This window comes from Zingiber officinale, chromosome 11A (genome assembly GCF_018446385.1).
Source record: "Zingiber officinale cultivar Zhangliang chromosome 11A, Zo_v1.1, whole genome shotgun sequence".
Taxonomy (NCBI): domain Eukaryota; kingdom Viridiplantae; phylum Streptophyta; class Magnoliopsida; order Zingiberales; family Zingiberaceae; genus Zingiber; species Zingiber officinale.
The window spans coordinates 78409828-78425077 of NC_056006.1; the positions used below are offsets into that span (position 1 = coordinate 78409828).

Consider the following 15250-nt stretch of genomic DNA (forward strand, 5'->3'; position numbering starts at 1 on the left):
CTCATGCCTCAGACGCACCGAGCCCGTCAGCTTTCTCTAGTGTCATCCTTCTTGCTAGTTGTGTCCTTTGCTCGACTTCCCGTGCTCCTAAGTTTCTGCACATTTAGACACAGAATTAAATACAACAGGACCTATCTTAACTTTTTTGATCACATCAAAACTATCTTGGAGTACCAATAATGTTTACCCATATGTCTTAGCCACATATGCCACAAGACAGTACTATCTGATTCAGACTTCATCAAGGCGATTCCACCTACAACTCTAGTCCCTATCAACTTATATATGTTCCCTACTAACTTTTATCCTTTTATTACCGTCAGATCTCCCTTGCTGACTTTTATCACTCTGCTCACTGATTTGTAACTACAACCAATACCATCTAGTGTGTCTAGCGAGATCTAGTTCTTCCTTAGCACTTGTATATATCTAACATCACATAGGGTTCTGATCACATCATCAAATATCTTGATTCTGACATTTCTTATACTAATAACTTTGCATAACGCATCGTTTCCCATTAATACTGAACTAGAATCTACTACCCTATAGGTGTCAAACCACTCCTTGTTTGAAGTCATGTTATATGAACATGTAGAGTCTAAAATTCATGTATCCATCAGTTGCTCCGAACTTGACATAACTAATAGCATATCTCCATCACCGCTTTCTTAATTTTTTTTTCAACTATGTTTGCAGACTTTCTCAAACTACCTTTATTCTTTGCAGTATATTTCTTTATCTTTAGACAATCTCTCTTGATATGATATTTGCCTCCACATTTATAACACGTGATTACCTTCTTCCTTCTCGACTTAGAACAAATCTTGTTGTTGTCACCAGATCTGTCGAGATTTGCTCATACTATGCTCTTGGTTGCTATTACCACAAGTCATTCTCCTTTAGAAACTTCATCGATTGTCTTTCTTCCTTTGGTGAAAACCTAGCAATGCATCTGTGATCTCCTCCAATTTAAGAGTTTTCTTACCCCACATCAAAGTAATAACTAAATTCTCATACGTAGGAAGTGAAGGTAGAGAATTCAACAACATCAGCGCCTTGTCTTCATCTTTGATCTTCACATCAACCGACCTTAGATCGCTCACAATCTGGTTGAATACGTTGATGTGTTGACTCAAATTGGTTCCCTCTGTCATCTTTCAGCCTGAATAATTTCTACTTAAGATACAATTTATTTGTTAATGACTTTGATATGTACCAGCTTTCCAACTTTTGCCAAACTGCCACTGGTGACTTCTCGTCCATGACATGATACCTCATATCATTCGTAAGATAAAGCCTAATTGTTGCCATTGCCTTCGCCTGAAGTTCTTCTCAATTTGATCTCTCGATGTTTTTTGATTTCCTTTCTCTTTGCGTCTTTACCATGCCATGTTACAACAATAAGTCCTTGACCTTTCTCTGCTATAATTCGAAGTTTCCGGTTCTGTCAAATTTTATCATATCAAACTTCGTAGAAGTTGTCCCCGACATGTTGAAGAAATCCGCCAAAACCTCGCTTTGATACCAATTTTGTGCAAAGAGGGGGCAACACCTCTCAACCTCTAATGCAAAAAAAGAGGAAAGAGAAAGAGAGATCGCGCGGAGCAACAAGACAAAGACGCACAACAGGAGCAAACACGAGGAGGAGAAGAAGAAGAAGAAGAAGAAGAGTTACTGTGATTTGACAGCTTTCCTATTCCATAAAAATAGTCGGAGCTTTATTAGAATTCTCTCTACACAAGAGAATCACTTTCAATGATTCTCATTATCCAATAGATTTATAATGATCCCTATAAATAGTACTTAAACCTAGATCCGAAAAAATTTTAACAGAATTCTGTTATGAAAAATTATAATAGAATTCTGTCATAAAAAATCATAATAAAATTTTATTATGAAAAATCTTAACATATTTTTTCCCATAACATCTCTTGCATTGACCTTCATTCAAATGAGTCACTCGTCAATAAAAAGAACATCTCATCTTATTGTTCAGTCATGTATAATTATTCAACTATTCTTTAGTATTGTTTAGTACTGATATCTTTCGTCTAAACTTTTCATTTAATTTTTAATTGGTATGATTTTATCATCGTTATAACGTGAATGTTAGACTAACCGATCGAATCTTTATTATAATAGATAATTCATAGTGGTTACAATGTAAATTTCTATAAATATTGCTCAATCAAGTGAAGATTTAGGCAGAGATAATCGGAATTAAAGGCTAGAGCGCATTTTTTTATAAAAACATCAAAGTTACTACCCTTAAAAATTTATTTGAAGGAAAAATAAAACGCCCTTTTACTTTGCCCAAACTAAAATTAAACTTTGACCGTGTCCATCTGGATCCAGACCCAATCATTTGACTTATCCTCCAACTTGATAAGAACACCTTAACAATTATTACTTGATTGCACACTAATTGCATGGCTGATATCTTGCGCACATGGTCGTTATCGGTTCCGGATCTGGCAGTGCCGGACCTAAAATGCCACCGATATACCGATAGCTCCCACGCTGGCCTTTCAAACCCCACCTTCTTAGCGGATGTTATTTTAGGCATAACCATGAGCGATCCGGTAACTCCGATCCAGTTGCTGCTCAACGCCCCCACCATCGTCACGACGCGCCACCGTGGCCGCCACCACCACTTCCTCTTCTTCTCGCCTCTACTCCGACCATCTCCCAGCTCAGATCTTGAATCGGCCAACATCAAATGGTAAATCGTTTCTAGATCGGACTGAAGAAGGAGGCGCGGCGGTGGTTCTTGCTCGGATCGACATGGAGCGGTTGCCGTCGGTGTCGCTGCGACGGGACCCTTCTGGGAGACTGCCGAGCGCGGACCCGGTGGCTATGCGGCCGTGGGTGTTAGCCTTTTGCGTCATCCGCTTCGACCTGGAGCAGGGGCAGGTGGTGGAGGAATGTTTTCCCCCGGATGCGCTCCCTCAAAACCAACTCCTCCTCGTCGCCTTCTCCTCCTTTCCGGATTCGATGTCTCATCACCACCTTAACCCTAACCCTAACCCTAACCCCGCCCGCCGGACCTCTTCATCGTCCATCCACGATTCCATCTTCTCCTTTCGCTTCCCCGCCGCAGCCGCCGGGGAGTTTATCTACGGGTACGTCTTTAACCGGAGGCGCCAAGACGAGCGGCTCCGCCGAGGAGGCGAGCAGAAATCTGTTGTCATCCTCTCCGGCTGCCCTTACTCATCCCTCTTCCGGCCCCTGCTCCAGATCCTTGGACCCCTGTGCTTCGACATCGGCCCCTCCGCCCTCGGTCTCGTCGCCTCTCACGTAGCCGCCTGGCCGCCCCCCGTTCCCGGTACCCTCATGGACCTCCCTATTGGAAGCGCCGCTCTCCGGGTACATCTACCACCGAAGCCCAACGATCCGGCCGCTCCTTTCCCTCCTACCAACCCCACCGTGCCCCACGGTCTCTTCCACGACGCTGACCTCTTCGGAAGCTTCCGCAGCCTCCTCCTCCACCTCTGGACTCTGTGGGAACTCATGCTCGCTGGAGAGCCCATCCTTGTTTTCGCCCCCACTCCGCCGCAGTGCTCTGAGGCCGTCGCCGCCCTAGTAAGCCTGGTTGCACCTCTTCCTTTTGCGGTTGACTTTCGGCCTTACTTCACCATCCATGATCCCGACTTCGCCCGGCTCAATTCTCTCGGCGAAGGAGAGGCGTTCCCTCCAATGGTCCTTGGAGTTACCAACCTCTTCTTCCTAAAGACCCTTCGTAACATTCCTCATGTCGTTTCTGTGGGAAGCACCGGCGCTAATGCCACACGGAATCTTTCTGCTGGAGGCCGTTTTGCTTCAACCGGGGGCATCGGGAACAACTTTGGGCCGGGAAAGCTCAACCTTGACCAGCTCTCCCTGAAGAAGTTTTCCCCTTCTGGCTTCCTGAATGCGATGAAACTGAGAAGAGAAGGTCCACTATGCCTGATGACGGAGCACAAGGAAGCTGTTTGGAGCCCCCACGCAGCCACAACGAAGCCAGACACTGCAGTTCTTAATAGGCTGATTGACTCTCCCAGGGTTGAGGAGTCTATGTCAGTGGCAAATAATGAGATATTGCGGCGTCATTTTCTAGAGCTCACGACAAACTTCCTTGCTCCTTTCGGTCCTTATTTGAGGGCAACCACCCCTTTAGAAGGAGCTTCTCCTTTTATGGAGCCACCGCCTTTGCCTCCGTTTGATGCTCATGAATTTCTCAATGGGTTGGCCACTCGAGGGCCGGGGAAGTTCTTGTCAAAAAGGATGAGGTCGAATTGGCTGGAGCTGTACAGGTGACAATGCTGATTGTTAATGGGCTTCATCACACTTTAACATGCTAGTAATGGTTTTTGTCTTGTTTCTGATTCTTTCTTCTTCATCAGACGGTTTTTGGAAGGAAAAAATTTTATGCCCTGGTTCCAAAAGAGGCGGGCAGTTGCAGAACAAGAACAACACAGGTTATGGAAGCAGGCTCGGTTGAACACTGACATAAATAAGCTTATATCTACTATGTCTGAAGTGGAGACTGTTGATTCTTTCAATGCTATTGAGAGACATTTGCTCGCAGAGATACAGGTATCTTCTTTTATCTGATGATAGAAAAACTGTTGTAAAAAATTAAAACTGCTACTGAGTTTGTTATGGCCACCAATTAAAGTTAAGAAACAAATATCTTATGAATTTCATATTACAATAACACAACTGGCATTTTATTTAAACAGTTTTTTTGTGGTATAAATTCTCATCCTTCTTCGTCTTATAATTAAAATAAAAATTTATCTGCATTGTTTTGTTTTATTGTCATCTGATCTTTCATCATTTCCTATTTGCATGTGTTGCAAAATATTTCTACTTGTATATATGATATTACCTTTGGTGCAGTACAAAATGTATTTCATTATATCTGTCCATAATTTAACAGCAATGGGATTTTTTTCATAATAGTTGAGGAACTGTTTTGCGCACTTTGTTTACCTTGCAATGCCATTCACCTCTGGTGGATCTTCCTTTATGTCTTCCATATTAGTTTCCTCACATAGATATAACTATCCAATTTCATACATAAATATCTCTTACATGTTCTAAATGCTCTTCTAGAAACTTGCTTATACAAAATCAAATCCAATTGGAGTTTGAAGTGTGAGGATATTACGGAGATCAGTTACAGTGGGTTTAATTCCTTTAGTTCAACATTGTAAAAGTTGTATGCAAGTGGTATGCTGTGATAGCACATAGTGGATATATGCTATGTTGATATACACATTTTTGTTGCTTACAAATTATTTAAAATGAGTTACATTCCTCAAAGTAAATAGTGGTGGAAAACAGAAAAATTAAGAAATTGAGTGCATTGGGTTTTTCTTCACTTAAATTTGGTATTATACGGACTTAATAATGAGATCTGAATGCTAAGAATATTACTGGCACTATGTCCTACATAATAAGGGTAGATCTGGTGACCATTAAGTTTCTAGCTGTCAAAACCTAATGAGATTTTCTATCTATCCCCTTTTTGTCTACAGCAAAAAGTACCTTATGAGCTCGATTGGTGGTAGAGGAAAATCGTTTATTATTGTGCTTTATTGGAAGGAATCAATATGATCTTTAGATTCTTAAGTAAGGTTAGGTGACGCTTGAGCACCTGTATCGTGATATGTCTCAGTTAAATGTTCTATGTAGGTGCTGGGCATTAGAGTATGAAATTCATGTTTTAAATCCTAGTCTTTAGGATGTTGGTGCTAAAGTTTAGTTTCTTTATTCTAATACCTCTTTCTTAAGAATGAATATATAGATCAGAGAAGCTTTTTTTAATGTTATGTTGGTTGTATGTTAGCCTTTGCCAATCAAAAAAATCCTGATATAGTTAATTGCTTTATTTCTAACATAGATTCTAGTATCGATCTAGGGAAAATATATAATTCAGTTTATTCTGCTGCTTGAACTGTTCAAAATCACTTAAATTTTAAGTGTAATTGACTTTGTATGGTTTATGATTGCTCCCCATCGCCTTCAACCCTAACAGAGGTGTCACCCTGTTGGAACATAGGCGCTATTGCCTCTTACCAACCCTGATCAAGATAAACTTTGAAGCTAGACCTCTTTGTTCCTGGGCTCAGAATCCATGTAGCACATGAATCAATGGTCATGACTCCTCCCAACTATCAGCCCTCGATTAACTCTTAAATTTTTATCTTTGGGAGTTCTAATGGCTCCCATATATGATCATGGTGGAACCAGGAAGAATTTGAGGACTTGTCTTATTCATTTTATTTGTCTTAAATGTTTTAAGTGTTAGCACCCTATGATTAAACTTTTACCTTCTTTGTACTGGTTATCTTGGCAATGACTGTTCTCTGGTAAAATTAATGAAGGAAAGAATAGCAATTCTTCGATTTTCATTTTCTACTAGTTCAGGCTTAATTTATTACCTGACAAACAAATTAGAGTTGAAGGTCATGATTTCTTAGTTTCCAAAATATGGCCTTATGATTGTTGACTTTGCCATTTAAGTGACTTCTATCCATTTTTCTTGATTTTGCCTCTTTTCGACTTCTTTTACAAATAGTTGTCATTGGTCTTATTAGCAATAACATTAAATTATCCTAAACTAACAAAGTTTGAAGTTCTCTTGAGGACTCTTTGTCCATTTTCATGATTTCCTCCGAGCAGATGGATTGGTAATTCAGTCCCTTCAACATCATAATAAACTTATTACATTTTTACTGATTTATTTACTATAGGCAATCACTTCTGCTCTTTTTGCATGGCATTGACAGTATCACTGTTACAAAGGTGTTCTGCTCAACAAGATATTTGTTGGTTGGATCTTTGACATTCCATCTGTTCAATTGTCTATAGTTGCGTAGGTGTATAACTTATTGCTTCTTTCACCACCGAGCACAAATGCAAACATCAAATTAATATGTATAATCTAGAACCTTAATCACTTAACAGCAGCACTGCTCATATGCCTCCGTTAAGCATCGTCCTGTGGTTAATATCTCTTGCATGTTCCTATGCAGCAACAGGGATCTGCTACTGAAAACTCTGCAACAACATGCGAGAAGCTGAAAGGAGACCTTCGAGTTGTATTTAATATGCTTCCAAAAGACATGCAACAGCTCATGCTTTCAAATCCTAAAAGGGCTGCTCTCCTAAAGGCCAGCATAGAGCCAGTGAAGACTCCTAAGCATTCTGCTATGCGGTGGATCAGTAGCTGAGGTGAAGATGTCATTCCTATCATTGGTATCATAGAATACCTTCCATCTTGCTTGGCCGGTGAATCTGAATGATCCAATTGCAGTCTTGAACGAGCTTGATCCCTTTGTTATGTTCATGGAGGAACTAGACGTCAAAGGGCAAAAGGTTCAAAAATGAAAGCACAGGAGAGAAAACAGAGAGGCAAGTGAGGAGAAAGAATCAGGAGCAGGCCAAAAGTACCCACATTACTTGAGCTGAGTCTTCTCTGTACGTTATAATGAATGTGTAATTCGATTCTTTGGATCAAGTTTTTGGAGCAACAGCTACACGAAAATGAGTCACTCATGATTAGGATTTATTGTCTTTGATTAAGCTGCTTGGGTCCTCATCTTATTGTATTATCCTACTCACTTGGGGTCCAATGAGATTGACTAATTGTAGCATGCCTCTGTTATTCATCTTGCTGCGCTTGTAATGATCCTTCTTGTTGCCCATTAAGTGTAGGTTAGATATGCTTCTTTTTACCTATTACAGTTTCAACAATGATCCCATGAAAAAAAAAAATCCTACAACAAATTTATTAAAATTTCCTTAGACTCTATAGAAGTTTGTAAAAATGAAGTTGATAGTTTTTCTGTAAATTAATGAAAAATGAAGAACAAAACAAACAGATCCACATAATAAAGTATATGGATACACTTGGAACTTTCTTGTTTTTCTTTATAAATTATTTTATCTGCATGAAATTGCACAATTACGAAATGACATGCATCATTTTGCGTGTATTAAATATTACCATTACTTCTCTCCAATCCAAATCATGATCATGCGTCACTGAGCTCTTAATTAGGTTCTTAAGCCTTTCAATTCCTTTACAGCTTCTATTATTCACCTGCAGATAATGAATCTTCTTCCACAATTGTGTTCATCTGTGCCAATTTTTCAATTTTTATTTTAATAATTGTTTAATTTTAAAAGTAGATCTCTTACAAGAGCCATAACGCAATCCTCGATAATCGTTATTTAATTCATGAAAAAGATCGGTTGACTTTGCATCCCTAAATCATTCATCCATGCATTAACTTCAGATGAGTTGACTTTGTATGATTATGATATGTTTACTTGCTTCCGGAGAGATGCCCATGGGAATAGGGATTGATATATACCTGTATCGATATTTTTATCAATAGTAGAAAGTTAACATGAAATACACTCAGTGTCGAAAAGAGATTATGTAATATAAAAAAAATCAAACAATTTAGAAGATTAAAAAAAAAAACTCTAAATTGCCATTTTCGCCAAGTTATTCTCCTTCAGTTCTATATATAGTCGAGTAAAACTGTTCTGAATGTCACAGTTGAGAGATGTTCAAGTCAATGCCAAGGTTCATGCCATTGTATGCAATGGGAGCGTACATCCACAAGTCATCAGAGCTCAACAGCTGCACAAGTTAAATTATATAACTTCAGATACTGAAAACAGATTAGAGCAAGCAGAATTAGTAATGTAATTAAGTATAACCTTAATTTGGAGCTGCAAGAACTTGACATACTGAACTGCTTCTTCAAGCATTGTGCTAATGTCTACCTGTTACAGTCAATAAATAATCTGTCAGCTCTTCTATTAACCCAGCAGCTGAGGCTGAAGAAGCAGAATTCTGATCGAGATGCTTACTTTTGTCCCATTTGGAACCAAGTTTTGCAAGGTTTTCAGCCTCTCATTGATCCTTTCTCTCCTCTTCTGTATTTTGGAAAAGAAAAATTAAAGAATGAACAAAAGGCAAAGTTAAATCTATAATCTTTTAAATTACCCTTGCGTACAGGCTTTGGGGATCAGTTGCTGCTCCTCTACCAGCTCTTTTCTTTCCATTGGTTGCTCCTTTCTGCTCGTTGGAATCATCATCCTCCGAGCTGTAGCAACTGGAATTCTGTGAATTTAAGTCCTCATGCACAGTGCCGTCACTCTTCTCAATCCTCTTGCACAGTGAATTCTTCCCCTTCTTTGAAACCTAAGAAATTAACACGCACCTCCATTTTTTATCATACACAATCTGTATATTACCAATGCTTCACAATTGAAACAAGGAATGGAAATGCTCGCCTTCTTCTTAGGAACTTCGAACATCGTCGTCGTGTCCTCGTTATTCAACTTTCTCTTCATGGTTTGTGAAAGTGGAGGCAGAGGCTCCACCATTTCCGAGCTCGTATTGGTTTTGCAAAAGTAGTTATCTCCTACATAATTGGCATCTACATGAGGAAGAACACTAGGAGAGCTGCTGCCTTGGTTCCAATCAAAAAGATCACAGTGAGAACTGTGATCAGACCAAAACATCTCCTGAGAACCGAACAACTGTGCCATGACTTGGGATTCCTCCCCCACCATTGCAGCATCAAATGAGCTCCAGCTCGAGCCCAATCCCTGAAAATCCATGTTCGCAATGAAGACTTTAATTGGATGTGGAGGAGAAAGGGCTACTGTTGGTGTTGCAACCTAATTCAGGGAGGATTTATATACACTAGCCAAAACATTGACCCTTTCATTTTAATTCAGACAATGACAATACAGCTAAGAAATTAAGCTACAATTATGCATTATAAAAACAAACGGTGGATAAAAATAGAGGAGGCAGGATTTGCTGCCGGGGAATATTTATAAATGGGAAGTTACGATCTTGCTTTAAAAAAAAAAAAGAAGGGAATTCAAATGATTGAATGATGAGGAAGTGATGGTTAATATCTGGCCATGGAGGGTGGAAAGGACGTGGGAAGAGGAGGAAGTAGTTAAGGCGAATTGATGCTTAGAAATTGATAAAGAAATGCAGAAGATCGAAGTCGGCAAGTCATGGCGAGAGCTCATCAAGAATTCCCGGCCCCATGAAGGACAGAGCATCGACTGTTGCTGTTCGTGTCCGACGAGGAGGACGCACACTGGCCCACTGTTTCTTGTTTGTTCTTGAGTTCTTTAACCTCACGACCTAACCTCATTAACTCACATTTATCTGTAAAACCAACACGTAAAACAGTTTTGTTGCATAAAAAGAAAACATAGAATGTTCCTAATCAAATCTTTATGGGTCTAATTACTTTGTGCGGTCGTAAGAATTTTTCAATTGAGTTATAAAATTTTTGCCAGCTCGTTGGACGACAAAGTCGACTGCAAATTGACAGTGGGATATATATTTTTAACTACATTTTTTAATAAGTATAACTAAATTCCATAGAAATCAAAGTACGCAACATGTCCAAAATTAACTTCTTATAAGCCTAGCAGCAGTCACATACATACTCAAGACTGAGTTTGAGTCCAATTGGCCGACCTAAAGATAGAATTGTACAATCACAATCCGACTTGAATTGAGCTTGACCGGAGATTCAGACAAAGGGGAAGGAGAGTGAGAGAAGTGGTGCGGACACGTTCTAATGATGTAAATAGATGAGCAGGCGTAATCACATTCTGAGAACGCGGCCAACGAGGATTATCCCATTCTCCCAACTTGATATAAAAAGGTGGTCGTATAGACGAGTGTATATTTTATTATTTTATTAAAAATCTTTTTCTTTTACTAACTAATTTTGGTGAAGTCTAAAATGTATTTACGTTAATGTCCTTTTTCTATTTACACTAAAAATAATTCCAAGTTTTATTAGTAATTCCACAAACGAAACAATCAGTGATCTAGAGTTCGAGACTCAGCTACAGCGTATTACTATGAATTTTTCTCATCATTAATTTTCTCTGGTTGTTTTATATAAAAAAATATAGTTCTCTTTAGTCTCATATCTTAGAATTGACAACACTATGATTAAAAAAGCTTCTATAAATATTTTAGGCCGACGATTTTAAAAAATATACTTTTCTTAGTTTTTTTTACTAAGACAAGTATAATATTAAATTAAAATAATCTTTTGCATAGGAAAATCTGTTACAGTAGTCATTATTGCATGGGTCTGACGAATCTTATCAAATAATTAATTCTTAGTTTATAAGGGTGATACTAAAAAATCCAAATAATTACACGATGACATTAGTATACATAATACTTCTCTTTTCGTTTTGTTGACGAGTGGCTCATATTTGGATGAAGGGATGTCATGGAAGAAAAATCTGTTAAGATTTTTCGTAATAAAATTCTGTTAAGATTTTATATAACAGAATTTTGTTATGTTTTTCATAACAAATTCTGTTACGTTTTTACCGGGTCTGGGGGTTTAGTAGTATTTATAGGGATCATTGTAAACCCATTGTAGATGAGACAACACAAGAATCATTAGATGTGATTCTCTTTTGTAGAAGAGAATTCTAATAAAGCTTCACGTTTTGTGGAGTATATGAAGCATAACTCTTTTTTTTTCTTTTCTCTGTGTTTCCTTTTGTGCATCTTTATCTTGTTGTTCAGCGATCTTTCTCTCTTCCTCTTCCTTTCTGGTTCGAAAAGGTTGGTATTGCCCTCTCTTTGCACAACATTGATATCGAGCTCAGGTTTTGGTTCTTTCACATGTGGGCGACTTAGTTTAATATGGAAGTTTGACCAGGAAACTGGATTATGGCGGAGGGTCAAGGACTTGTTGACATGAATGGTGGTAGGCGGCTGGGAGGAAGAAAATCTATGGATGATCAAGTGAAGAACTGCAAAAACTAGCTTTGTCTTACGGATGGCGTGATGTACCATGTCATGGAGAAGTCAGCAGGTTAGTCAAATTTGAATGGAAAATACATGTCAAAATCATTGACAAACAAGCGTATCTCAAGTATTCAGATGGAAGGAACCGAGACATCAATGTATTCAATCAGATTGTAAGTGATCTAAAGCGGATTGATGTGAAGATCGAAGACGAAGACAAGGTGATGTTGTTGAATTCTCTACCTTCATCTCCTACGTACGAGAATTTGGTTACTACTTTGATGTGGGGTAAGGAAACTCTCAAATTGGAGGAGATCACAAGTGCGTTGCTAGGTTTTCACCAAAGGAAGAAAACAAGCGATGAAATTTCTCAAGGAGAAGGACTTGTGGTAAATAGCAACCAAGAGCATGGTAGGAGCAAATCTCGACATGGATATGACAACAACAACAAGACTCGTTCTAAGTCGAGAAGGAAGAAGGTGATCACGTGCTACAAATGTGGAGGTAAAGGTCATATCAAGAGAAATTGTCCATAGATAAAGAAATATGTTGCAGAGAACAAAAGTAGTTTGAAGAAAATTCAGAGAGCGGTGATGGAGATATGCTATCAGTTATGTCAAGTTCGGAGCGGTGACGGATGCATGGATTTTAGACTCTGCATGTTCATATCACATGACTCCAAACAAGGATTGGTTTGACACCTATAGGCGGTGGATTACGGTTCGGTGTTGATGGGAAGCGATGCATCATGCAAGGTTATCGGCATAGGGAATGTCAGAATCAAGATGTTTGATGGTGTGATCGAACTTTATGTGATGTCGGATATATACGAGCTAAGGAAGAACTTGATCTCACTAGGCACACTGGATGGTATTGGTTGTAATTACAAATCGGTGAGCGGGGTGATGAAAGTCAACAAGGGAGCTCGACGGTAATGAAAGGACAAAAGGTAGCAGGAAACATCTACAAGTTGATAGGAACTACAGTTGTAGGTGGAGTCTGAATCAGATAATACTGTCTTGTGGCATATGCGGCTAGGGCATATGGGTGAACGTGGGATGCTAGAACTTCACAAGAGAGATTTGTTGAAGGGTGTCAAAGCGTCAAGCTTGAATTCTGCAAATTACGTGTTCTTGGGAAACAGAGCAAAGTGCAATTTAAGACGGCAACAAACAAGGCGGAGGGATTACGGACTACGTACATACGGATCTCTGGGGACCGCCGGTGTAGCATCACGTGGAGGGCACTTGTATTTTGTGAGTTTTTGATGATTTCTCACGAAAGGTATGGGTATACTTTATCGTCACAAGTCGAAACTTTTGCAAAGTTTAAATTGTGGAAAACTGAAGTAGAGAACCGACCGGAAGGAAGATCAAATGCCTTAGATCAGATAATGGGATGAGTACACAGATTCAAAGTTTCAGGAATTCTGTGAGCGGCATGGGATAATGAGGCACTTCTCGGTTTGCAGGTCACCTCAGCAGAATGGGGTAGTGGAAATGTTGAACAGGACAATTATTGAGAATGCAAGATGTCTCAGGCTGAATGCGGGGCTTGCAAAGAATTTCTGGGCGGAAGCGATTAACATGACATGTTATCTCATTAATAGATCACCAAGGGCAGCACTAGAAGGCAAAGTATGGACAGGGAATCAAGTAGAATACTCTTATCTTGAGTTTTGGATGTCCAGCCTATATGCACATATCTAGTGAGGAAAGATCAAAGATGGATGCAAAGTCAAAGCAATGCATTTTTGGGCTATCAGAAAGGAGTTAAAGGCTTCAAGCTTTGGGATCCTAAGGCAAACAAGGTGGTGATCAGCGGAGATGTGGTGTTTGACGAGAAAGCTATGTTACAACGTACTCGGGAAGAAGGAAAGGAAACACCACAAAGCAACAAGAGAAAGATATTGTGCAGGTGGAGCTAGAGACTCATGACTTGATGATTCTAGCTCAGAGTACATGGAGCATCGCACTATAGCTAGTGGTAGAGCGAGGCGAGTCGTAAAACCACCCACTAGATACTGATTCGAAGACTTGGTATCTTATGCACTTACCACTAGTAGCGGAGACCCTACATCTTTTCAGGAGGCAATACATAGCTCCGAGAAGGACAGGTGGACAGGTGAACCAAGCGTGGGATCTAGTGGAATTTCCTGAAGGAGAGAAAGCTATAGGGTGCAAGTGGATATTCAAGAAGAAAGAAGCAATGTCGAGGGAGAAGAAGTGAAGTTTAAGGCTCGGTGGTGTAGCAAAGGGTATAAGACTATGAAGAAATTTCTCTCTCGGTGGTACATATCAATTAGAGAGTATTGGCTTTGGTGGCACATCACGATTTGTATTTGGAGCAAATGGATGTGAAAGAGCATTTCTTCATGGAAATTTGGAGGAGCAGATTTTTATGTCACAACCGAGATTAGTCGGTCCAAGAGCAGAGCGGTTGGTTTGTAAGTAGAAATCGCTCTATGGGAAACAATCTCTGCAATGCTACAATTGATTCATACATGATTCAAAGCGGATATAGAGATCAGTATGATAATGCGCTATATGTGAAAGGCCTTGAAGATGAATCACTGATTTTCTTACTACTATACGTAGATGACATGCTCATTGTTGCGAAGAAGATGAGAGAGGTTGACAAATTGAAGAGGCTACTGAGCAAGGAATTTGACATGAAAGATTTGGGAGAGGCCAAGAAGATTCTTGGGATGGAGATTCACAGGAATAGAGTTGCAGGGAGATTATGATTGTCTCAACGTAGCTATGTGGAGAAGGTGTTGGATAGGTTCAACATGAAGAATGCAAAGTCGGTGAGCACACCCCTGGCGCATCACTTCAAGTTATCCAGTACACAGTGTCCAAAGACGGATGACGAGATCCAAGAGATGTCAAAGGTTCCTTATGCCAGTGCAGTTGGTTGTCTGATGTATGCCATGGTTTGCACAAGACCAGATTTGGTGCAAGCAGTTAGTATGGTAAGCAAGTTTCTCTCAAATCCTGGTCGACCACATTGGGATGCAGTGAAATGGATTTTCAGATACTTGAGAAATACAACTAATTATGGCATCATGTTCAGTAGACAACCGGAAGATCCTTTAGTTGCTGGGTACGTAGATGCAGACTATGCAAGAGATTTAGATAACAGGAGGTCTACTACAGGATACGTATTCACTGTGGCAGGAGGACCTATTTGTTGGAAATCTATGATACAATCTATTGTTGCATTGTCTACTACGGAATCCGAGTACATGGCAGCAGCTGAAGCAGCGAAGGAAGCTTTATGGCTTACAGGGTTGGTCAGAGAGCTGGGTGTTCAGCAAGGTGGAGTTAAGTTGTTATGCGATAGTCAGAGTGCTATCTATTTGGCGAAGAATCAAGTGTATCATGCGAGAACCAAACACATTGATGTGAGATTTCACAAGATCAG

General features: G+C 39.7%; 1 protein-coding gene and 1 long non-coding RNA gene across 2 annotated transcripts; one reads left to right on the forward strand and one right to left on the reverse strand.

The window, feature by feature from the left end:
* The first annotated feature begins 2531 nt into the window (after positions 1–2531).
* On the forward strand, positions 2532–7681 carry LOC122031776 (protein DENND6B-like). Its single transcript, XM_042590912.1, has 4 exons — positions 2532–4295; positions 4386–4578; positions 7026–7224; positions 7307–7681. Exons 1-3 carry the CDS (start codon positions 2788–2790, stop codon positions 7221–7223), a joined length of 1899 nt encoding a protein of 632 aa, XP_042446846.1. The 5' UTR covers positions 2532–2787; the 3' UTR covers position 7224; positions 7307–7681.
* Positions 7682–8506: 825 nt separating this feature from the next.
* Positions 8507–9708, reverse strand: LOC122032781. The gene is made up of 4 exons (XR_006126227.1): positions 9014–9708; positions 8878–8943; positions 8725–8790; positions 8507–8644 (listed from the first exon to the last, which is right to left on the reverse strand). It is a non-coding gene; the product is annotated as an uncharacterized LOC122032781 (long non-coding RNA).
* Between the last annotated feature and the right edge of the window lie 5542 nt (positions 9709–15250).